Source organism: Drosophila teissieri, chromosome 3L, assembly GCF_016746235.2.
Source record: "Drosophila teissieri strain GT53w chromosome 3L, Prin_Dtei_1.1, whole genome shotgun sequence".
Taxonomy (NCBI): domain Eukaryota; kingdom Metazoa; phylum Arthropoda; class Insecta; order Diptera; family Drosophilidae; genus Drosophila; species Drosophila teissieri.
This window is the reverse complement of record NC_053031.1, coordinates 2,079,599-2,104,033: the sequence shown is the minus strand read 5'-3', so window position 1 is coordinate 2,104,033 and position 24,435 is coordinate 2,079,599. Positions and strand designations below refer to the sequence as shown.

General features: G+C 43.5%; 1 protein-coding gene across 1 annotated transcript in view; it reads left to right on the top strand.

Moving 5' to 3' along the window:
• The window catches only part of LOC122618341 (titin), a 79,038-nt gene that overhangs the window by 15,907 nt on the left and 38,696 nt on the right, over positions 1-24,435 (top strand). The window contains 19 exon segments of the mRNA XM_043794731.1: positions 1-288; positions 352-583; positions 704-875; positions 936-1,122; positions 1,914-2,262; positions 2,327-3,638; positions 3,782-3,911; positions 7,670-13,012; positions 13,270-14,505; positions 14,806-14,873; positions 14,933-15,236; positions 15,307-15,356; positions 15,358-15,370; positions 15,580-15,654; positions 16,472-16,576; positions 16,650-17,710; positions 17,922-17,982; positions 18,184-18,225; positions 18,914-24,412. Of these exon segments, the coding sequence (XP_043650666.1) occupies positions 1-288; positions 352-583; positions 704-875; positions 936-1,122; positions 1,914-2,262; positions 2,327-3,638; positions 3,782-3,911; positions 7,670-13,012; positions 13,270-14,505; positions 14,806-14,873; positions 14,933-15,236; positions 15,307-15,356; positions 15,358-15,370; positions 15,580-15,654; positions 16,472-16,576; positions 16,650-17,710; positions 17,922-17,982; positions 18,184-18,225; positions 18,914-24,412 (16,527 nt within the window).

Sequence of the window (24,435 nt, the reverse complement as noted above, 5' to 3'; positions counted from 1 at the left end):
AACTCCCTACCATCTTACTCCAGAACCAAGTGCCTCGCGGCATGAAGCGTTCAGATGCTCTAACCCAGATGGAAGCTACCATCAAGAAATATACATCCGAAGTCCATTTGACAGAGGATGATCTATTCGATCCCGATCGCAAGCAACCTCCCCGCTTTGTCACGCAGATCAAGGAGCAGCTTACTCTTACCGAGATGGCAGTCACCAAATTCGAATGCCAGTTGGCTCCAGTGGGAGATCCCAACATGAAGGTCGAGTGGTTCTTCAATGGCAAGCCATTGCTGCACAGTAAGTATTCTAAGAGTATTCTTAAACTGAAACGATATCTAAGAAATTGTCTACCCTCTGCAGAGAATCGCTTCCAGCCCATTTACGATTTTGGTTATGTGGCAATGAACTTCGGTTGGGTTTATCCCGAAGACAGCGGAGAGTACGTGTGCCGTGCCACCAACTTGTATGGCAAGGACGAGACTCGTGCCTTTATTAAGGTTTCTGGAAAGCCAGGAATCGTTTACGATTCCCAGCTGCCCGCTCACATGCAGAGCATTGACCGCATCCGCGAAATGGAAGCCTCATGGCAGGTGTAAGTATCTACCGAATGTAACAATTTTAAAAAATTATTGTTGTCGCACAGATTTTCGTTGATGTTTTTATCCTCTCCCAAAGCATGCATTAATTTATTTATATTTTGATCTCGCTTTAGGGTGCCCGATGAGGTTGATCCCGATGCCAAGCCCAGAACCAAGCCAGTCTTTGTGAGCAAACTGGAGCCCCAGACTGTGGAGGAGGGTGATCCAGCTAGATTCTGTGTTCGTGTCACTGGCCACCCACGTCCGAGGGTTATGTGGCTGATCAACGGCCACACTGTTGTCCACGTAAGTTTAATTAGGATTCCGTTTTGAAACAATCTTGCAAATGGGTAATTGTTGTTTCAGGGCTCGCGTTACAAGCTGACCAACGATGGTATGTTCCATCTGGATGTCCCGAAGACACGTCAATACGATACTGGCAAGGTGGAAGTGATTGCTCGCAACTCTGTGGGCGAATCGATTGCCACCACTGAACTGAAGGTTGTTGCACGATCGGACGATTATCGTAATGTGCTGAAGAATTCGCCACGTCGTAAGTTTAATTTTGAAGGCAGCCCAGAAGTTCTGGAAACACTACCTATTTCACAGCTATTAGAGCGTTAACAATTTTTTAATGCAGTAGTACTTTAACTGAGAAAAACTAAATATGGACACTACATGCTACTTCACAAACAAGAACTCATTGTAAATATATACATTCCAACACACAATATGCCACACAAGTTTACGTAGCCGTAGCACCCAAGTTATTTTCACTATAACCACATTCCAAGTAGTTTAAACATTTTAAACAACATGCACAAGTATACCCAAATTCCAAAAAAACAATCCCGATATGTCCTTGAATCCCCAAAAATCCTCCAAAAGAACCGATTGTCGACCAGTCAGCGAGAGACTTCAGAGGAGGAAATCACGCAAAGGAAACCAAGGAAGTTGGCTCCCTAAGTATTGCCGGACCCGGGGTAATATGGTTATGACGTAGTTTTGCGTGTGCACTTTCCGTCTGTTTTTAAACTGTGGGTATCATCCTAGTCATTGACCCTCTCTCTCTGTCTCTACTCATTTTCTGTTTCCTCTGAAGAAACCAAAAGAGCTAGTGAACCTCTGAGAAAGCCCCCAGTCATAACTAAACCTAAGAACCATTCTTTTTCTTAAGTCGCCTAATTGTAAATAATTTTTAAGTTCTTATTGCATGCTAGTTTATTTGCTAACGCTCATGGATCATCAAAAAGTGCATGTGTTTGAGCTATAACTGGCTTTACCAAGAATTACTGTTTAAGTTAGTTCTGGGCGACACTTAATAATCACCACATCTTTGTTTAGCCTGGTACGATTACGAACTAGCTGCCTACCAGAAGGAGCGCCAGGAAAACGAGTTGGAAAAGGTATTCGATGAGCGTAAGCAGGTCCTTTCCGAACAGAGCTCCCACACTTTGAAGGGCGTGGAGCACCTGAAGCCCAAGCAATACAAGCCAACCACTCCGGACTGGCAGCAAAATGTCAAGGCCAAGAAGAGCGAGGATTACTACAACAAGCTGCAGACTCTGGAAACTGAGCAGCTGCTGAAGGAGACCAACCTGCGAAGGGATAACCATCAGTACGCCATTCCCGGAGAGAAGGTCGTGAGCAGTTCCCAGGCCAAGGGAATGGCTCATTCTTACGAAGAGAATCTGTGAGTACCTATTACATTCCCAAAGATCTGACAAAAAATCACACTGATTTTTGTCCCTTTCTAGTCAAGAGAAAACCAGCACTACTCAAGTGCAGGCTGCTCCACCCAAGGGTACTGCCCAACCATCCGAATCATCCGTCCATGGTCGCGAGGTTCATATGAACAAGCAGCAGCAGGTGCAGAAGGAGATCCAGGGTGACCTTGAGATTACCCGCAAGATAACCGCCACCGAAACAACCGAGGTTGAGCATAAGGGAACCATTCAGGAGCGTGTCGTTCAGGGACCCGTGAAACCGTCCAAGGCTCCGGTCTTCACCAAGAAGATCCAGCCATGCCGCGTCTTTGAGAACGAGCAGGCCAAATTTGAGGTGGAATTCGACGGAGAGCCCAATCCAACAGTTAAATGGTACCGTGAGAGTTTCCCCATCCAGAACTCTCCGGATCTGCAGATCCACACCTTTAGCGGCAAGTCGATTCTGATTATCCGCCAAGTGTTCGTCGAGGACTCCGCAGTCTTCTCGTGTGTGGCCGAAAATCGTGGAGGAACTGCAAAGTGCAGTGCCAATCTTGTGGTCGAGGAACGCCGTCGCGCCGGAAAGGGTGGCATTCAGCCGCCTAGCTTTGTGACCACCATTCAGAGCACCACCGTGGCCACCGGTCAGTTGGCTCGCTTCGATGCCAAGGTTACGGGCACTCGCCCACTGGACGTTTACTGGCTCAAGAACGGCATGAAGATTCAGCCGAGCATCAAGTTCAAGATGCTGGAGGAGGACAGTGTTCACACTCTACTTATTATCGAGCCGTTCGCCGAGGATTCCGGCCGCTACGAGTGTGTGGCCGTCAATGCCGCTGGAGAGGCCCGCTGCGATGGTGACTGCATTGTACAGTCGCCCAGCAAACCGGAGAAACCAACCACTCCGGGCAGCGAGAAGGCACCACACATTGTGGAGCAGCTGAAGAGCCAGTCCGTCGAGGAGGGAAGCAAGGTTATCTTCCGCTGTCGCGTGGATGGCAAGCCCACTCCCACCGCCCGCTGGATGCGTGGCGAGAACTTTGTGAAGCCATCGCGCTACTTCCAGATGAGCCGGCAAGGCGAGTACTACCAGCTGGTCATCTCGGAGGCCTTCCCCGAGGACGAGGGCACCTACAAGTGCGTGGCCGAGAACAAACTGGGCAGCATTCAGACCAGCGCCCAGCTTAAGGTTCGCCCAATCGAGAACCTAGACGCCCCGCCCACTATCACAGCCCTTAAGGATGTCTCTGTCACCGAGGGCATGCCCGCTCAGTTTAAGACGACGGTGACCGGCAAGGTGAAAGCCACCAGCGTGCAATGGTTCCGCGAGGGTCAGCTGATTCCCGAAACACCGGACTTTCAGGTGGGTTGCGAGCCTAAATAATTAATTTTACTAAATAAAAAAAGTAATGGGAAAACAGAAACAGCAGGGTGTACGGCTAGGATAGGGCCATAGAAACATTTTTGTAAACACTTAAAACTAATAGCCTCCTTCCATACTTTCAGATGATCTTCGATGGCAACAGCGCTGTACTCCTGATTGGCACCACCTACGAGGAGGATTCGGGCATCTTTACTGTGCGCGTAACCTCGTCCACCGGCCAGGTCGAATCCTCAGCCAAACTGACTGTTAAAAGTAAGGATTAAACTAAAACTAAGCCAAAACCGAAACCAGAGTTCGAAACCTAGCAAAACCAAACGTAAGCGAACCGTGTTCAAACAAACAAACCAACCAACATCAACAAAACCAACTCCAAAGAATGCTCAAAAAAGAAAATATGAAATGAACAAAAACAAAACAACGACCGAGAAGAACTTTAACTATTAATCCCCGAGTTACTGACGTATTACATACAGTTACTACTACCCCAACATACCTATATATATGATCAACTACTAGTCGTAAAAGTTTGAGTGAAGAATATTTTAGAGCGAGCCTGTCGAAACTTTCAAGGATTTTTCTAAGCTATCAAACGAACGAGTTATTTTTACTAACCTTTGCAAAATGTAAGAAGTGAAATGCAGCAAAAAACCAAAAAAAAAAAAGAAAGAAATAAATTAAAGATGTCTAACACGAAAACGTAACCGAAAAAGAAGCACAAAAATATGAAAACAATTTTTAATTGAAAAATAATAAAAATAATTACAAGTATTTTGCAACATAAATATTTATAGACCATTTTTCTTTCTGGCACGGCCAAGACAACAGAAGCAACAACAACAGCCATTAAATAAAATTTGAAATTTTCTGTAGCAAGTTGAGTGAAAGTGGAAATGACTCAAATCCAATCCAAATGTAGCATATAGATCTCTAGCCCCTTGAGTTGAGTTATAAATAAGGCAGCTTATGTACAGCAGGCCACTTTAAGCACACATAATAATATTTTCAGTACCCGACCCGTCCGTAAATATACTTAAATACTTATAGCCATGCACATAGGTATTATGTGCCCCATCTATGAGTATTATAGTTTTGGGGCCGTGTGCAAAACGCACATTTGTCCCGCCTCCGCTCGAGCGTGAAAGTTGTTTTTTTCATTTGAATATTAGCATAAAATATTATGGATGACACATCTAGCGCACACACACCGCGGGCTTCATGGCGATGCCAGTGCGCTATCTTGTATCTGCCAGATACACATTTCCCATATTCTATTTTCCATTTCCCCCCGTGAACGTGCGCAAAAACTAGCACAAATCGAGCAGATAGCAGTCTGAAGAAAAAACATAAAATATCGAAAGCCTTTCAGCTGCCAGCCGAATTTTCTCAGACATATTATTTTTAAGACATATGTACGCCCAGCGGGCGTTCTATTTTCAAATTTCTTTTTGGAGAATGTGAATGTTTGGCTTTCGAGAACTAATTTCCAATAGATTAGCGTTCGAAATCCGTTCTGCTATTTTTAGTCACGCGGTGCTGTCTGGACTTCTGGCGTTCAGCTACAATGAAAAACAATTATGTATTTTCTCAAGTAAATCTTGAAATTTATTTCAATTTTCTTTCAATAAAACACAAAAACACCGAAACCGAATAAATATATTTGCTTAGGCATACGTGTATGGCTTAGGTACTAGCTTCTAGGTTCTAGAAGAAAACAATGATAAATTACCTCTTGTTGTTGCTACTGCTGTCTATAAGGTGGATCAGGCAGAGATGAGAGATATACCGATGTTAGTCGGGCGACTCATCCTCTTGGTCATTAGAGAAGAACATGAATTGATGATTCTGTTTATGGTGCAGAAAAGAATTTAATTAGATTAATCAGTTACGGCTGTTCAGTCAAGTCATCAAGCCGCGGGCCTCTGTGATTCATAGTTGCCCGAAGGTTTATATTTAGCTGCCAGGCAGATTTCGGCTTTTAAGCAATGGTTAAGATTCCGGAGTCCCCTCTGAAAGTAAATTCGATGTTAGAAAGGGTTCGACAGGAGGCTTTAAGATACAATATCATAAATGACTTTTACCAGCAACTTCGAACAGACAGTCGTACGATCCAGTCCTGCAGTCCATCTATGATGACTCCGATAGTAGACGATGTTAAAATGATTATTGTATTGTTTACTTTAATTGAATTTAATTTAATAGAATTTTATTTATTTTGTAGTGATGTTGCATGAGATTTTATTATTCATTTTTTATTACCGCTTTTTACTAATTCGTTTTCGTTACTCTATTACTTGTCACACACTTTCGTTCTCGATCGCCACCAATCAATCATACATTTCGTGTATAAAATCCAAACAAATCTCGAAAGTAAATGCTGCTTTTGCCGCCAATTTTAATACTCTTTGTTACATGTTTTCCTTTGTGGCGAGAAGCTTTACTAAAAAATTAATCATAAAAACTCATGCGACCTTCGTTTTAAGTCTTATCTGTCATGTTTATGTTTACCCGATATGTTTTTATGTTCGATCACTTTACGATGACTTTGAAGTTTAATTGATTTGTTTCCATTTGATTATTTGGTAAGAACCAACACTCGCGTACACTCTTTTGTTGTTTAATTGTATCTCTCATGTATTTAATACTTAAAACCAATACCGCGTCTATAAATAAATCCAAGCAAAATGCATAACGATTGGAAACTTGTTTTTTACAACTGCCAAATGTCCTTCTTGCCACAATCTTCCTGCTACTGCTAAACTTGCACCGCCGCTGCTTGCTTCCCGTCATCTACATGTCGCCCGGAATCTCTGGAGGTCAGGTACCACAGGTAGGTAGTGTCGATGCACGGGGTAGATGCCCCAGCAAAGAACTGTCTACCTTATGATGTGTTCTGTTCTGCGGCCGATTGTTGTCTACATACGACTGAGATCGTTGGAGTGCGCCGCACTGCGCTCTGGCTATATGGCTGGTCTATATGAGACCCGAGAACATTGAAGCAGACACACCCCGCCCATAAATCTGTGGTAGCTCTGCCGATGGTCGAACTGAACAGCCCCACCTGGTGACGTAGCCGCCACTAATCAGATATCTATTTTTGGCCTTAATGTATACAGGCGTTTGAATTGTTTGCTCTCAATTGTACACTTGCGTGGCCAGAAACCCCAGACCCCCTCCCACCCTATCACGATGACGAACTGATGATGATGAGCTGAAGTCAAACGAATGTCACTATTCGTTACGACTTGCCCAATTGCTGCCATGACAATGTGCCAGATTTAGATGCAAGCTAATGCAGTTTCCATCATCAACCCAAGCGGATTCGTCACACCCGATTAATGATTCACGAAACATAGATAATCGTCCTACTCACTACGGCACTCTGACTACTCGCACCTATTTTTATCAATGCCAATTATCAAAAATATGTATTGACCTAGGGCTCAATCCCATTTAAGCTTTATTCACGGTCAACGCAGATGAGCTGTCAGCCGGGGAAATATGATTTGTGGTCCACACACGCACCTTTCAGATGGAGGGTTTTTGGTTTCCTCGAATACGAACAACCTTATGCTCTGATATTCAGCATACTAATTATATTGCCCCAAAATTTTGATATACTTGTACGTAGAGAGAAGCAGGTAAGTGGTAGAAAATTGCATCAACTTGACAGCTGGAGAATGCTCCATGAGGCATTAAATTTAATCGCTTGCGATCTCATTGCGAATGAACTAACTAGATATTTACTGTTATTTACATTTCTTATGTAGACTTCCTAATAAAGGCTTTTTTAAATCAGTACGGGAGACTATGAAATTCCTTAAAAATATTTGTTTTAATAGTTTGCTTTAAATACTAAGCTCTTTATAAAGCGCATATACTTGTATTATTAGCTTGGGTTGACAAAATATTATGATCATTGCCATTGTTCGAACTCTGGATGTGTTTTCTTATTTTTCCCATTTATATGCCTAGGGGTATATTAAATAAAATCTCCACTTAATCCCTCTTAGAACGACGCATCTCGGCCTTTCAATTACGAACGATTGATTCCGCCGAGGATGAGTCCTCTTCCTCTGGTCGGGAGGACAGTGCCCCCGAGTCGCCACACGCTTTCCAACCTGGCCAGCAACCCGGCCAGCAGTTTGGTCAATTCCTGGGCGTCAACGGGCAGGGTCAGCATCAGGGAAGGTCGCGGCAGAAGAAGCCCAAGGTACGCAGCAAGTCCCTGCAGCCGGCTACAAAGGTGATACCATGGCGCAAGTCATCGCGTCCCACTCGAGGACGTTCCCTGGACAAGGGAGTCTTCCTGCCAGGCTTCAAGCCTGAGCCTGTTAAGTCCTGGACTGAGGAGACTATTAGCTTGAAGGCTACGCCGATTGAAAAGAAGAAGCCTGCACCAAAACTAGAGGCAGCTAAGGTTGCACTGAAGTCCATCAAGACCGAACGTGATCAGGGCATTATGAGTCTCGGCGCTACACTTGAGCAGATCATTGCTGGAAAAACCGAAAAGGAAGCGATTCCTTGGATCACTATGCGTGAAAAACTTAAGGCAGTCGAGAGTGTACAGCAAGAGCTTAACAAATTCGATCTAGATGAGGTCTATCTGCAACCCCTTGAAGGCCAAATTGAAACAGATGAGCAGCTACCACAGCAAGCTCAGGTGGAACAAGTGCAACGCACCAAGGAAATCCAGCGCCTGAAGAGCATGGAAAGCGTTGAGATTATGGAGATGACTGACCAGATCGATAAGCTGATTACCCAGCAGCAAAACGCTAAAGACCTCATTCCCTGGAAGGAGATGCGCCAGCAGCTCAAGAGTGTCCAACGGGTTACCAAGCAGATCGACAAGTTCAAGATTGAGGAAGTCGAGCTCCGTCACCTACAGGCTCAACAAGCTATTGCGGAGGAGTATCTGACAGGAACAGCCGAGGAGACTGTGGTCATGATTGATGAGAGCTCCAAGAGCTCGATCTCTAAAGTAATGCGTCGCGATGAACTGCAGCAGTATGAAGACCAGTCCAATATCTATAGGCAGCAGTTTATTACCACTGAGGATGTTAACATTATGCATCTTTCGGAGCGCGAGAAGCTGGAAGCCCAGAGATTGATACGCGAACAGCAAGCTGTAAATTGGCGCCAACAGCAACAGCGCCCTCAGTTGCAGCCCCTGACTTCAGTTGAGGATACCGTAATCTCTCAAACTACCGAGAGACAGAAGTTGGTGCAACAGCAGAGCTTCATCGAGGAGGCCCAGCGTCAGCAGTTTGTGCAGGTCGAGGACTCGAAGATGATGAGCCTGGAGCAGTACGAGCACCAAAAGATGATAAACCAGCGCACCCAACAAGAAGCGTTTAGCTGGCGGCAGCCACGTGAGCCCCAGAAGTTTATTCAGGTGGAGGACTCCTCGCTGCTGCACTTACAGGAACGTCAGGATACGCAGGAACAGCAGCTGCTGCAACAACAGCCTGTAATGTGGGATCGTGGCAGAAAGAAGCCCGATCAACCACAATATGTGCAGCCCCAGGCGGAGTCTGTTCAGGAAGAATACGTGGAGAAGCCAAAAACGTACGAGGAAATGCACGACGAACTGGTTGAACCAACTCCGGTTCAACAACCTCAGCAGGTACCAGTTATGTGGGAGCGAGGCAAGAAGAAACCCCAACCCCAGGAGAAGACCTTCGAGGAGGCGCACGACGAGTTGGTTGAACCCACTCCTGTCCAGCAGCCGGAGCCCGTCCCAGTCATGTGGGAACGCGGCAAGAAGAAGGTGGTTCAACAGGAGACTGTTTTATCCCAGGAAGTGGTGCAAACTTCTCAGGTAGTCGAACAGCAGATCGTTGAGGAAACAAAGAAAACTGCCGTTAGACGAGTGATTCCACCAAGAGAGCCGGAGCAGAAGGTGGAGCAGGTTACCTTGAAGCCAACACCCCGCCCACGTCCTAAGGAGGCTCTGAAGGCTGAGGAGATCCAATTGAAACCATTGAAAAGCACCAGACCCGTACCACAACAAGTGGAGTCGGAACAGAAAGCCTACGAAGAAGCCACGGATGAGTTGTCTGAAGAACCACTACCTCAAGTACAGGATCAACCGCAGCCTGTCATGTGGGAGCGTGGCAAAAAGAAGCCCCAACAACCCGCAGAGCAAGTGCCCGAGATTCCGAAAACTCTTGAGATTGCAGTCGACACGCTTGAGGAGGAAGTGCCCAAGCCAACAGAACCGCAACCACAACCTGTTTTGTGGGCGCGTGGCCAGAAGAAACCTCAAAAGGCTGATGAGCAAAAGCCGGAGCTTCCAAAGAGTCTGGAGATTGCCGTCGACACTATAGAAGAGGATCATATTAAGCCCGCTCAACCTGAACCACAACCTGTTCTTTGGGAACGCGGCAAGAAGAAGAAGCCGCAACCTCAAGACGTAGTTGAGGAGAAGATGGATGAAGCTCCGACCAAGACATACGAAGAAGCAGTCGATGTTTTACCCGAGGAACCTAAGGTTGAGGAGAAGCCAGAGCCTGTCTTATGGCAGCGTGGTAAGAAGAAGATTCCCAAGCCGGAGTCCATTGAAGAAGTGCATCCCGATGAGGTAGATGCCCAAATAGAGAAGGTAATTAAGGAAGATGTAGTTATTGTTGAAGAAAAACGACGAATCAAGAAAGCCAAAAAGCCTAGGGCAACTAAAGAAGTTACCGAGGAGTTGGTTGAAGAACAGCCAGAAGAGGAAATAGCTCCAGAAGAGGAAGTGCCGCAGGAAGAAGTGATTGAAGAACTGGAGGAAATTGTTGAAGAAAAACGTAAGATCAAGAAAACGAAAAAACCTAAACTAAAACAGGACGTGGCCGAAGAGGAAAAACCCGATGAAGAGGTAATCGGAGAGTCTGAGGAAGTGGTTCAAGAACAGGAAGAGATTGTTGAAGAACAGAAAAAGGTCAAGAAGGTTAAGAAACCCAAGACTGTCGCCGAGAAACAAATCGAAGAAGAAATCCCTGTGGAGGAGACTGTTGAAGAGGTAGAAACTGCTGAGGTTGTTGTTGAAGAGACCAAAAAGGTTAAAAAGGTAAAGAAACCAACTCGAACCGTTGAAAAGACTGATGTTGAGGAACTGCCAGTAGAGGAAGTTCCAGAAGAGACAGTTCCAGAAGATGAGCCCGTCGAGGAGCAGGAGGAGATCGTTGCCCAAGAAGAAATCCAGGAGCAAAAGCGAAAGGTCAAAAAGGCAAAGAAGCCCAAGAAGTCTATAGAAAAGACCGAAGTTGAAGAAGACCAACCAGAAGAGGATGCTCCCCAAGAAGAAATAATTGAGGAGCAGGAAGAAATAATAGAAACTGTTCCCGAAGAACCCAAAAAGCCTAAGCCTGCGCCCGAAGAGGAAAAGGTTGAGCAAGTCGAAAAGATTTCCTTGAAACCTGCTCCAAGGAAACAACGTCCTCTGCCCGAAAAAGAACAAGTGGAGGAGGTCGTGCTTAAGCCAGTGAAAAAGATTGCTGCTGTCTCGGAACCCGAACAACCCGAAACACCTGAAACCGAATTTGAGGTGAAAGAGTTTGTCACCACCACTATAGAGGATATAGTGGATGTAACAAAGAAGCGAGTTAAAAAGAAAAAGCCAAAAACAAAGCTTGCAGCCGAAGAATCAACTGAAGAACCGGCTGAAGAAACTGAAGAGTTTGAAGAAGAGGAAACACAGCCGGAAGAAGTGCAACCAGTTGAGGAAATTCCGGAGGAGCAACCAGTAGAGGAAGTTGTTGAACCAAAAACGGCACCCAAGCCGAAGCCCAGAAAAGAAGAAATCATCGAAAAGGTTGAAGAAGTTGCTCTTAAGCGAGTTACTCGGCCAAAGAAAGAGCTACCTCAAGAGGCAACCATCGAGGAGGTGCGATTGAAGCCTACTCAACGCACTTCTATCAAGCCCGAAGAGGTCAAACTAGAGGAAGTGGACTTGCAGCATGTGGAGAGAAAAGAGGATGAAATCGTTCAGGAAGAGAAACGAAAGACCCGGAAGGTTAAGAAGCCGAAACACGAAGACCTGCCGGAAATTCCCGATGCTGAGCCAACGCAACTGGAAGAGGCTGAACACATTGACCTTGAGAAGCAGCCAAAGCCTGAAGAAGACCAGCCTCAGGTGCCATGGAAGAGAGGTGAAAAGAAACAGCCTGTTGAGGAAGTCATGGAGGAAAAGAAATGGCCATCTGGCAAACGCCGTCCACTGCCTGAACAGCAGCCGGAAGAAGTTCAACTAAAGCCAATTCCATCTAAGCCAATTGAAGAACCGCAAAAGCCAGAAAAGGCCATACCTGGTCCACAACTTGTGCCAGAAGAAAAACCTGAAAGCGAAGAGGAGGAACTGGAACTCGAACCTCTTAAGCTGCCCGAAGATAAGCAAGTTAAGGAGCCCAAGGTTAAGAAAGAGAAGAAGAAGAAGCCCAAGCTGAAGAAGGCCACACCATCAGTAGATGAGGTGTCCGAGGAAGTGGCCGAGCCCTTCGACGAGCCCATTGCGGAGGAAGATGAAGTGGAAGAGATGCCAGTGGACGATGTCAAGGTCGTGGCAGTGTCGGAAGACGTACTACCTGAAGAGGAAGTTGTGCCCACAGAGGAGACTCCTGAGGCAAAGCAGAAGGCGCACAAGAAGCGCACCAAGCGGCTCAAGGAGGCCTCCGTGGAAGGTCAACCTCAGCTGCTGGAAGCGGCCATTGCTGAAATCGAAAAGGTGGATGAAATATCCCAGGAGATCTCACAAAAGACTATTACCCTACTCAAGAAGACTGAAGACACAAGACCTCAATTCATAACGACTGAGCAGCTTATCGAGCTGGATGTGGAGGACGTACGACGCGATCTGGAAATGAAGGTCACATCGAACATCATTAAGAAGGAGAAGCGTCGCGTGGTGCTGGACGACAGTCAACCGTTGCCTGAGCTGGAGCTGATTACCCAGAAACGAATCCAAGAGGGCATCGACAAGGTGGCCGATGAGGAGCTCATTGAGGACCAGCAGCTTACCCAAAACCAGCAGGAGACGACTACCTCTGAGGTTATCGGGCAGGAGCGCAAGCTTGTCAAGAAGAAGAAGAAGGAGATTAAGCCTCCCAGGATCACCGAGAAATTGCGCCCACGCCAATGCGTTCCCGAGGAACCCACCGTGCTAGAGTGCAAAGTGGAAGGAGTTCCATTCCCAGAAATCAAATGGTACTTCAACGATATTCTCCTGTTTGCTTCTGAGAAGTACGAGATCACTGTCATCGAGCAAGTGGCGAAGCTTAAGATTGCCAAGGTTACTCCCAGCGATGTCGGCGTCTATACATGCGAGGCCAAGAACGAGGCTGGAGTGGCAACAAGTCGTACCAACATTATTTTAGGTAAGTTTGCATTAAAAATAACATTTACTTTAAGAACGATTTCCGTGCCATATCTTGAAAATATATTTAAAAAAAATCTTTGCTATAAACGGAAATTGTTCTTCAATCACCATATAATTATAATGATTATTTTTGTGGTGCTGTTTTAAACTTAACTTACCTTTAATCCGAACGTTTATGTATACATTTCCCAAATTCCCTGTAATTCTACCAAGAGCACACACAATATTTAATACACTTATTCACATTGAATACAGAAAAAGAACAAGGAGTGCCCCCCCAGTTTACAAAACCACTTAAGATTGAGTTTACTGAGGAGAAGCAGCCCGAGCGGCTTAAGGTTACGGTGACTTGTCAAGTGACAGGAAAGCCCAGTCCTCAGGTCAAATGGTATAGAGGAATTGAGGAAGTTATACCCAGCGAAACAGTTCAAATGTTCTATGATGAAAAAACCGGCGATGTGGCCCTGGAGGTTATCAACCCGACACCCAATGAAGCAGTTGTCTACTCTGTGCAGGCGCAGAATCAGTTTGGACGCGCCATTGGCAATGCCAATATCCTAAGTCGGGTCGATGAAGTTCCCCGGGAGATACTGAAGGCTCCTACCGTAACTCCACTGAATGCTGTTGTTGTACCCACTGGTGGTACACTCTTCTTTGAGGCGAAATACGATGGCCTGCCTAGGCCGGAAATAAAATGGATGCGCAATGGTCGCGAGGTTATCGAGAATGAGGAGACCATCATAGAAACTACAGAGACAACCACCACAATAAAGGTAGTCAATATGACTCGCAAACGAACTGGCAAATATGAAGTGTGGGCTAAGAACAAGGTCGGTGAAGCCAAGTCCTCTGGATCGGTGGTGGTTTCAGATCAAAAGCCCGACGAGCAAATCAGGCCACCTAGATTTATTCAGCCTCTGGAGCCCAAATACTTTGGCGAGCACGAAGTGGCCATTATCGAAGCGATTGTGGACTCTGAGCCATTATCGTCCTTCCAATGGTTTGTGCACAACGAGCCAATCAAGAGTTCAAACGAAGTGCGTATCGTTAGCCAGGCCAACAAGTCAACGTTGCTGATTGAAAATTTCGAAAGCAAGTTTGTTGGGCCGTTTACTTGCCGCGCCGAGAATGTGGGTGGATCGGTAACGTCAACAGCCACCGTTAACCTACTTGAATCTCTGCCACAAGAGGTGGCCGAGGAATTTGAGTCGCCGCGCTTTGTTGAGGAACTCATTCAGCCCGTGGAGGTTATGGATGGCGAGGCATTGCTGCTGACCTGTCAAGTAACAGGAAAGCCCACTCCTAAGGTGGAGTGGTACCACAATGCAGAGAAGATCACTGAGAACAAGGAAACTACGATATCGCAAGACTTGCAAGGCATTTGCCAGCTGCAGATTACGGAAGTTTTCCCCGAAAACGAGGGCCAATACGAGTGCGTGGCTACAAATAAAATTGGCAAGAGCGTCAGCAAGACAAACGTTAAAATCCAAGGTACTTGTAATGGTATCTATCGGTAGTTAAATAGTTAACCGTCTGGAAGTAGTGCCACTCTACACACTACATGCATCCCACACCTAGATAGGTTTTTCAATAACTACACTATCCCCTGACAACTGATTTTTAAAATCCCTTTTATACTAACTGGCTTTGTCAGCCTGCATGTGTTTCTACTCTTTCAACCCTCTGATCCCGCCTTTTGTAAATATTTTTTCGTTTATTGAGTTCGTTTCAAGAAAGTTTCGTGTCGAGACACGCTTATATTCATAACGCTTTCAAATGTGTATTTTTTAGCATTTGAATATATCCCCGATTCTGAAATCACTGGACTCACAGGATCTGAGGAGGATCTACTTGATAGAGTAAGCGTATCAGTTGTACTTGAGATCTTAAACCAAGGATTTTTCGCAAACCATTTTAGACCCTCTCAATCGACGAACAAGCTCCGAAAATTATTAAAAAACTACCGGAGAAAATCGAGCCAAAAGAAGGCGAGCAAGCGAAGCTGGAGGTTAAGGTAGTTGGAAAACCAAAACCAAAGGTCAAATGGCTGCGAGACGACGAGCAGATATTCGCCTCCGAGGAATATCAGATCGAAAATTTCGAAGACGGCACCTCAGTGTTGGTCATTAACCACGTCTATCCCGATGATTTGGGCACAATTAGTTTCGAGGCATACAATCCACTCGGTGTGGCAGTGACTACGGCGCTCTTTGCGGTCGAAGGTACTATTATGGTTTATTCGGCATATGGTGCAATCTGTAATATGAATCAACTGTTATTTGGCTTTGTTAGTAAAGTTCTTTTTCAGATATCCGGAGCTGCATTATTTTGTATTTCCCAATCTCTCTCGAGTCCAGTCTCTCTTAATTTCCCAAAATCCCCCTCACACTTAGTTTTAAACACCTGCAGAGTTATACACCAAACAAACTTTAAATAGGCAATACTTTTCTAGTTTAAGGCAAAACGAACTAAATTTACAAATTTCTTTTGCTTTATATTTTCCAAGAATATATATAATTAAATGCGTATTTATTACTTCCACTATGTTCACATCTATACCAAAAGGCATCGTTGGTTCGAAGGATTACCGCAAGCCGGAATGGGTGTCTCAAATGGAGGAGATGCAGGTGGCTCTCAAAGGTATGTATCCTCGACTAATGCCAGCTCTGTTACCACTGTTATGTGTATATGTGTTTTAATTTCGTGTTTCCAACACACAAATGTCTACTGTGCCTTTGTCTTAAACCACAAAACTACAAAATTCACAAAGTCTGTCCTCTGTCTCCTGTCTTATTCTATTTTCTGTCTCTATTTCGTATTTGTCCATGTATAATACAATGTATCGTACAACAGCAACAAATATTTAAACTTGTGAATTGCCCTTTCCCCAATATATTGTAGCTTTGTGATTGTCTCAGTCCTTACTGCTCTAAGGCTTGACCCCTCCCCAAACCCAACTACGCCCTTAATGAGTATTGTTATCCGAAAAGTAAACGCCAATATAGAACTTATAGTATAAACTTAAATTAATTATCATTCGTATATAAAATGTATCTCTTACAGTATCGATATCTGTATATCATCTACAAGTAATTGGTTTTTTGAATTAATACCGTATTATTCTAAATTTTAACTAACCCACCATTTTAAAAAAGTGTTCAATCCAACCCAAAGAAATTCTATAACATTCCCAGAACGCTGCTTGCTCTACAGTTCACTTTGTGGAAATGAAGCCAATGTTGCATGTATCAAGTGTTACTATTCATAGCTTATTTATTTATCACACGACTAAAAACAAGCAGACACAAGAAATATGCACTCAAAGTCACACGAAAACCAATTTGTTGTAAACCGATCTGTGTAAGTACACAATGTGAGCACCTGCCCGTTCCTACCGCTTTTAGAATATCCTTTTAGCGTCTAATCTATAGATATTATGCCATCTGTGTGCTTATAGCTGCTAAATGCTCGCCTTCACTACTAAACGAAATGCGTGACTGCCGTGCTGCCTTAGGCGAAACAGCCAAGTTCTCGATACAGTTTGCTGGCAATCCGATACCAGGTATTGTATGCCAAAGAGTTTTAGTGTCGGGATCTGATGTAGCTTGGTTTCGTTTCTAACCCTTTGACTTTAGATATTCAGTGGTATTTCAACAACGTTCAGCTTAGGGCATCCGAAAAGTATCGCATGGTAGTGCAGGAACAGGAAGCTACGCTAGAAATACTGAAAATTACAAACGAAGACTGCGGTTATTATAACTGCAAGCTTATCAATGAAATTGGCATGACGATGACTCGGGCCAAGTTCGACATATCATCCACGAGCACCATAGTGGAGGAAACCAAGGCAAAGACTACCGTCAAGAAGAAGTTTGGTAAAAAAACGATGGTGAAAAGATCCGGCACATCAGAGTCTCAGAACGTGCAAAAGACAGAAATCCGTATTATTCCAACTAGCACGGTAGAGACTAGCATGAATGTGATCAAGGTGAAACAACCCATATCCATACTCGTAGAAAAAAGCGAAATATCCGAGGTTTTAGATGTCAAAGATCGTGAAGTTGCCGATGCCGAAAAGCGTAGCAGCCAATTAATTGAAGAGATAGAAGAGGAGGAAGAGATTGAGGAGAAAGTCCAGCATGACGAGGAGGATGAAGTTGAGGTGAAAGTAGAGCAGAAGGAAACATATACGTCTAGCAAGAAAATTGAGATAACTAAAACTGTGGAGCTTATACGCACAAAAATTAGCGAAAAAATCATAACAATAGAAGATATTCAAGTCCTTTCGCACCATGAGGAGGTACAATGGCTGCTCGAGTCCATCGAGGCCGAGTCTTTTGGCCAAATTGGCGAGTCTGCCCTCAGAGATTTGGCAACTATTGGTCTGCTATTGCGTTATGGCTGTGAGCACTACGAAATCACATATATGTATGAGCAAAACATATTTATTTCGCTGAAGAAACCAGAGTCCCAATCGGCCCTGGTGCAGCTCGTCGAACGAGAGGGCCACGAAGAACTGATCTCCCAAATACTTAGCGAGTCTTCCAATGAGGACGAGACCATCCTAGCAGCAACTGTCGGCTTCAAAGCCTTCATACGCATGATTCAGACGTATGAAATCACTATTGAGATCGTCATACGAAAGTTTGTTAGGGAGGACTTCATATCACAGGACTGGAAGATATGTGGAAAGGAGGTTTGAAACTTGTTCAATGTGTTTTTGTTTTGTTTGAAATTTGTTGTCCAGATAGTTGAAATGCTAAAAGAAAACGTTTTAGAATTATTTTTTGTTTCCTTTATGTGGGTTAACTTTTGCATTTCAACTTAATTTTTTGTCAAAAAACAATGGGCTATAATTATTTACATATTTTAAACATTTCTATCTAATTTGATGCACTGAAATCTAGAGAATAGTAGAGACTTCGCAAATAATTGAAAGTCACGAGGCCATCACACATGTGAAAATAGGTGAGTGCCAGGAAAATATTCGGATTTTCCTTAGCTTATAGCTGAAATCGATTAGTACGAAGAGACTTTTGTAATAAGCATACTGAAAAAAGTTTATATCTATTTCTTTTTTTAATATGTAACTCTGCTTTGTAAACTTACCTACGCTTTTCGCGCCAATCCCAAAACATGGCCAATAAAATCCCATAACACATCCGAAAGAGGAAACATTTGTCGAGGAACGAACGATAATTGTCCAAGAAGGTTTGAATATAAACACAGATGTCCTGTAAAAAAAAACAAACCACCAGTTATATAAATCCCACCAGTAACGATGTACCATCCCACGAACTACTCAACTACAGTCTAATAATATTATTAAAAAATACAAAAACAATAATAAATATTGTCTATACAAATATAACAATTAAATTTTGTTAAGCCAAACCAAAAAATCATGTGTATATTCTAAAAAGACGCCATAGAATAATAAATATACCCATTAACCGCTAATCACCACCACTAAAAGCTATATCCACCTGATCTTAACCTCAGAATCTTGCTGCTACTTTGAACCATATAAGCTTAACAATTATTTACTATCGCACACTCTAATGCTTTTGCAATATGCATTCACTTTTAAGAGTAGAAGAGCTTTATTCCCTTGCACGCCAAGCTGGACGTCTTTTGGATGCCAAATGAGGTAAGGTCTATCTCCCATTTCTGTCTGTTTGAAATCATAGAAACATTGAAAAAATTTATAATATCTTATCGTAACATTTTTTGTGCCACTCATTTTGCATTTGCTGAGCTGTCTATATCTTACCAGAATTACTAAATGAATGATGCTTGCACGGCTTACAGCTGTTCACGTCATTGTTTAATGGTTGTTATTAACAGAAACACAAAGAGAGGTCGACATTGTCATTGTTTAATTACATTACATTCACAGAAACAGCAACCACTAAAGTGGAAAAACAATTCAAAAAGCAAGAACAAGAACATGTGCAAAATGTAGAACAACAAGAACAAGTGGAAATTCAGGCTCAGACTAAACAAATTGTGCAAATGAACACTAAAATCAAAAAGCATAAAAAACACATACAACAAAAACAGGATGTTTCGGAGTCAACAATTCAATTCGAACAAAAAGAAACACTGGCTCACGAAACTAGCGCGGGTTCACCACAGGCAGAAACTCTTGAACAAATTGAAGAGTCTCTCCCCACATACGAAACACTACCCATACAAAATCTTTCAACAGACACTCGTGAAACCGTTGCAGTAGCAGTCACCACAGAACTTTCTACTCCAAGCCCAATTTTGGCTCGGGTACAGGAGGAGATACTACCTCAAAAGGTATTGGCTCTCAATGAAGAGGTTTTACCACTCGATGAGTTTGGCTTGCGAAAAGAATCTCCCATACCCGAAGAAAACAAGCTTACCGAAAATATAGAAGTAAGGCTCAAGCATGCTCTTAATGTGTCACAAGCAAAGACGGCTGAGTCTCCAAGGGAATTGCCTTCCAAAATACCGAAATCCGTTAAAGCCCAGCGGAAAATAAAAGAATCACGTTCTGTGGTGGTTGAAGCTCTAGACGCCGAAGAAGCTATCGACGATCTAAAGCCCCTGAAGGCCGTTTCGCAAAAGGTACATGGCGATATAATATTCTCGCATGAGATAACAGAGGAACAGCACCATGCACTGGAGACCATTGAGAAGCTAAAGCCCGCCACTGCCATTGAGGACACCGTTCAGCAGAAACTACTGAACCAGGAGGAGCTTATTATCGCGGAGGTGATAACCTCCGAAACTGTTGGAAGGGATGTCACTGATGTTAGGCCACCGGGTGAAAACATTTCTCCTGGAGTTACCCCCAACATGAGCCTTTGCATTACCGAGTGCCAGCCAGAGGACTCTTTAGGCGAGATGAAACAAGCTGCTAAAGGTCGTCTGGAGACATCTTCGACGTCGGTAACTGAATCTAAGGCAGTTGGTGGACAGGAAGTGGACGTTTTGGAGAGCGTGGACCATATGCCATTTATAACCCAGCCGACCAAGGGCTTGGCTGATTTTACCATTAAAGCCGAGGAGGTTTCAGTTCAGGTGCAAGAAATTACAACTTTTGAGAGTTTGGAAAGAGAAGCGGTTACCAAGAAACAGACTGCCGAAAGTAATGCAATGGAATTGTTTGAGCTAGCTGAGGGCTTAGTCAGTATCACCGCAGATTCGCATAGTCCAATCGCCGAGGATTTGCCTATTTTTGAGAAAGATGTAAAAGAAGCCACTATAGATATGCAAACGCAGCACCACGTAACAACTCTCGAAACTGTTTCAAACGAAAATGCAGTAAATGACTTGAAAGCAGGTAATATTCCGAAAACGGCTGAGGGCACGTTGGGGCAATCTAGTGCGTTAACTATTGGGGAAACGCAACAGATGAACGTAGTAGAAACGGCAGATGAACTCATCGAACCAAATGTTGAATCAACAAAACCAGCTAAGGGCGCGTTAACAGAGGCATATGGCACCGCCGAGAGTAACGAAGAAACCATCCTCGAATCACTCGGTTTGGTACCAGACGACAACCGCAAGATTGCACAAGGGAAAGTAAATATTAGTGAAGGGGAGTATGTGGCAAAAGTTCATACCACGACGGTGACTGACACAGAGGAAGAATTTATTTCCGTAGCTCCAAAACTTGTGGATGCCAAATTGGATTTCATTGAGCAATCTGCATTGCAGATTAAGCAAAACACAACAGCGGAGAAGGAGGAGAATCTATCTCCCGATACAGAACTGTCTCCACAGTTAGCTATATCAAATATGTTCCCTGCTGAGCTAAAGGTTACAAGTATATACGAAGTTCAACCAGGAGTGACATCAAGTGATATTATCACGGAGGAAACGAAGCCTGTATCTGCAAATCAAGTCTTTGAGGCGATGTCGATTGGAGTTGCTAGTAAGCCAGCTATGTTAGAGAGTACTAGTCACATTGAACCCTTTCAACATCCTGAGCTCAAAACGGGGGCCACAATTCTGGATGAAAACCAACAACCTTTGGAAGTAACCAACGTGCAGATAACCGAGACAAGTACGGATATTACTGATGTCTTTCCTAATCAAAAGCTTACCAATGCAGAAGCTGTCACCGATACGTTTAAATATGCTGAGGGCCTAGTTGTAATTTCGATGGAGTCGACAAGCGACAAAGCCGAGGACACCAAACCGACGGAGGTAATTGCAGATATAAGCATGCATCAACAATTTGGAACAGATGTTAGAGAACAGGAGCCCCTAGAAAGCACTGAAACTCACAAGGATGATCTAAAGCCACAGATGCAAACAACAGATAGCCAGTTTGGTTTGCTGCAATCTCTGGAAACCAGCTCATGTGTAACCTTAGAGGGAGAAAGCATTCTATCAGTTAAAGAGCCCCATCCTATTCAAAGCGCTGCTATTGGAACAACGTCAGCTCTGCAAGTGGCTAACATTATGAGGCCCCAGCACATGGAAACTTTGGAGCGGCTAGATGTACAGAAGGTGCCTTTCTATCAGGCAAATGTTAATATTGGGGAAATCACTTTACCAAACGTTGAGAAAATCGCTTCGTTTGATGTCCTAAGCGATTTGCATACACCAGGTTACCCAAAATCATCTGTGAGTGGTGTACAGTTAATTGAAAGCACAACATCTTTAAAAACGACAACAGCGGTTGTAAGTGAAAGAACAGAAGAATTAAAGGACATAAAGCTTTCCCAGCCAGTTCATATTAAGCCTAGGCCTTATGAATCTGAACAGAAAATCTCTATTTCCGAGGAGGCAAATGTTCTAGAGCATGTTTCTAACTTGAACACTGTATTACCCACATTGGAAACGATTCAAACTTCAATTAAAAGTTTACACGAGATAAATGTAAGAGAGACAGATATTTTAGAGAAAGAGGAATCCCTAAAAGATATTGCTCAAACAAGTGGGCATCTGGTTAAAATTGTATTGGACTCCACGACGGGCATCGCACAAGTTCGACAAGAAGAAACACTAGAGCAAGAGGAGGATCTTAAAGTTCCCTCATTACTATCGGAAAAGGCTATACCTGCTTCTTCAGAGTTACTTCGTTTGCCTCTAACTGAATACGTGCAAGCACAACAAGGTATCGGTGATATGGTGGACTTCAAAGTTTCAGACAAATGTGCATCTCCTAAAATTGATCATTTGTATGAAACAAAGTCATCTGAAACGATTGTGTACGACTCCTCTACAAAATTAGTTGACTCTTCGTTCCCAGCTGGCATAGTGCCTCAAAAAACACTGGTTCCCTATCAGCATACAATGATGACCGAAAACATTGCTTTTGATGCATCAGAAAATTTTGAAATCTTATCTGCCGATCAACAAATCGCAACAAATGTGCAAGATAGTTTAAGTCAATCGATAATCGCAGGGGATCAAACTACATTCGAGTCAGAACAAAATCTTGGTCTCGAAACTACCCCAACCCAAAAAGCCAAACTTCTAAAGGATGATCGAAATCTCCATGCTAAACTCGTGGACGATGCCACAGTATATGAAGCCATGGGACAGGAACAAAAAGTTGATAAATATAACATACAGCAAGCGGAGATCTCTCAAGATCTACCTAATGTTTATTTAACTGATCTGCAACAAGCTTTTGAAGCAGAAAAAGATCTTACGAGTCGTGAGCAATCTTATGTAGCACCAACAACGGATATTATTCCATCGCGGCTTGGTTTAGCTATGACTACAAAGACGCACCCTGTTGAAGAAACTGATGTTCTGTTAAGTACGCCTCCAAACGCAACGATTGCGCAGACAAACTATGAAGAAACAAAACATGAAGTACATGTCAGCGAAACCCAAGCGATAGAGAAATCCGAAGAACTCACAAATGCACGTTTGCTTCCTATTTCCGCTGTCGAGACAATTGACATGATGTTTAAGGTGACAACAGATTCTCATCAACCACCAGTTTTCGATAAGGAGTTATCAATAACGACTGTATCCCCTTTGGAGGCCAAAGCAAAACCATCTTTGAATCTACTTCAAGGCGCCACCACAATCGATGTCATTCCCTTAGAATCATCCGTACATATTAAAGATACTCATGTCGCTGTGCAAAAGGCGCAACAGGAGTATGTCACTCAGGTGGAGTCAAATAAAGTTCAAGTTCAAATGGATAACCTAGTTATGCATAAGGAAGATATTTTTGAAAATGCCGAAATGAAGGATTTTGCTAAACCAATCACTGAAGGCACGCAGCAGGAAACAGTTGTTACTGAAGTGGTGCCAATAGATAATGTGGGTGGTATTCATTTAGCCCCAGAGCCATCTACATTTTTAGCCACCTTTACATCTACCGATACACTCAATCAATCGCACATTATAGATGCACAAGTTCCTTTAGAAATGGAAAGTGAAGTTAAAGCTGTATACGACAAAATTGCTCAAGCTAAGGTCAAATCAGCTGAAGTCCAAGTACATACAAACGTGTCTGAAGTCAATGCTTACGAACAAACTAAAGCCATTCAAGATCAAAACAAGAAAGGATTATTTGTTACAGTATCAACGGATTCTGATATAAGCAATGCCCATTTGACAACAATACACTCGACATTCTTAAAAGAGGACATCCTACCCAAACCTAACATTCTTCAGGATACAGCTCAAGCTGCTAATGTTGAACTTCAATCTTTGGTAACCGAAGAAGTTGTGAGCGTGAGGTCTATCCAAGAATCATATGAACTTCAAATTCCAATAGAAAAAACAGCTAACGTTACTCAGCAAACTCCACAGAACTCAGTAAATGTTTGTCAGCAACTTGCTTATGAACAAACTCCTGATATAGCGTTTGAGCCGCACGTATTAACGCGTGCAACCTCTAGCGCTGTAAAGACAGATCTTGAGCCAGTCGAAAACGAAACCGTTTATATTTATGAAAACATTGAAGGGCATGGTAATTTTATGCCGGATACCGCAAACCTCACTTCAAACTTGGAATCAGAATTGGTAGTTTCGATAGTGGAAGAGGTGACGTCGGTACCATCCTTGGGCAGCCTTGCAACGGTCGAACCCCAAGAGCTAAAATCAGTGTCAGTTACAAAATCATCAGTCACAACAGAACAACCCACCAAGTGTATTGCAGAAGCCAGTCAGATTTGTACAAAGCCAACCATAACAGAAGCAACCTTAGAAAATGCTTTACAAACATCACAATTTGCATCAGAGTCGATCCTTGAAATTTCACCACTGATTTCCCAAAATGCACACTTTGAAACAAGAACACACGAAGAGGCATATTCAACGACCACTGAGTCACAAGCAACAATACACGCTTTAGGAGATGACATTGATAGTACTCAAAAGAAAATATTGCAGGATGTTCAAAAGTTTAAAAATTTTGCGACAGACCAAACGGTAAAAGTCGAAAAGGGTAAGTATAAAATTAGGTTTTAT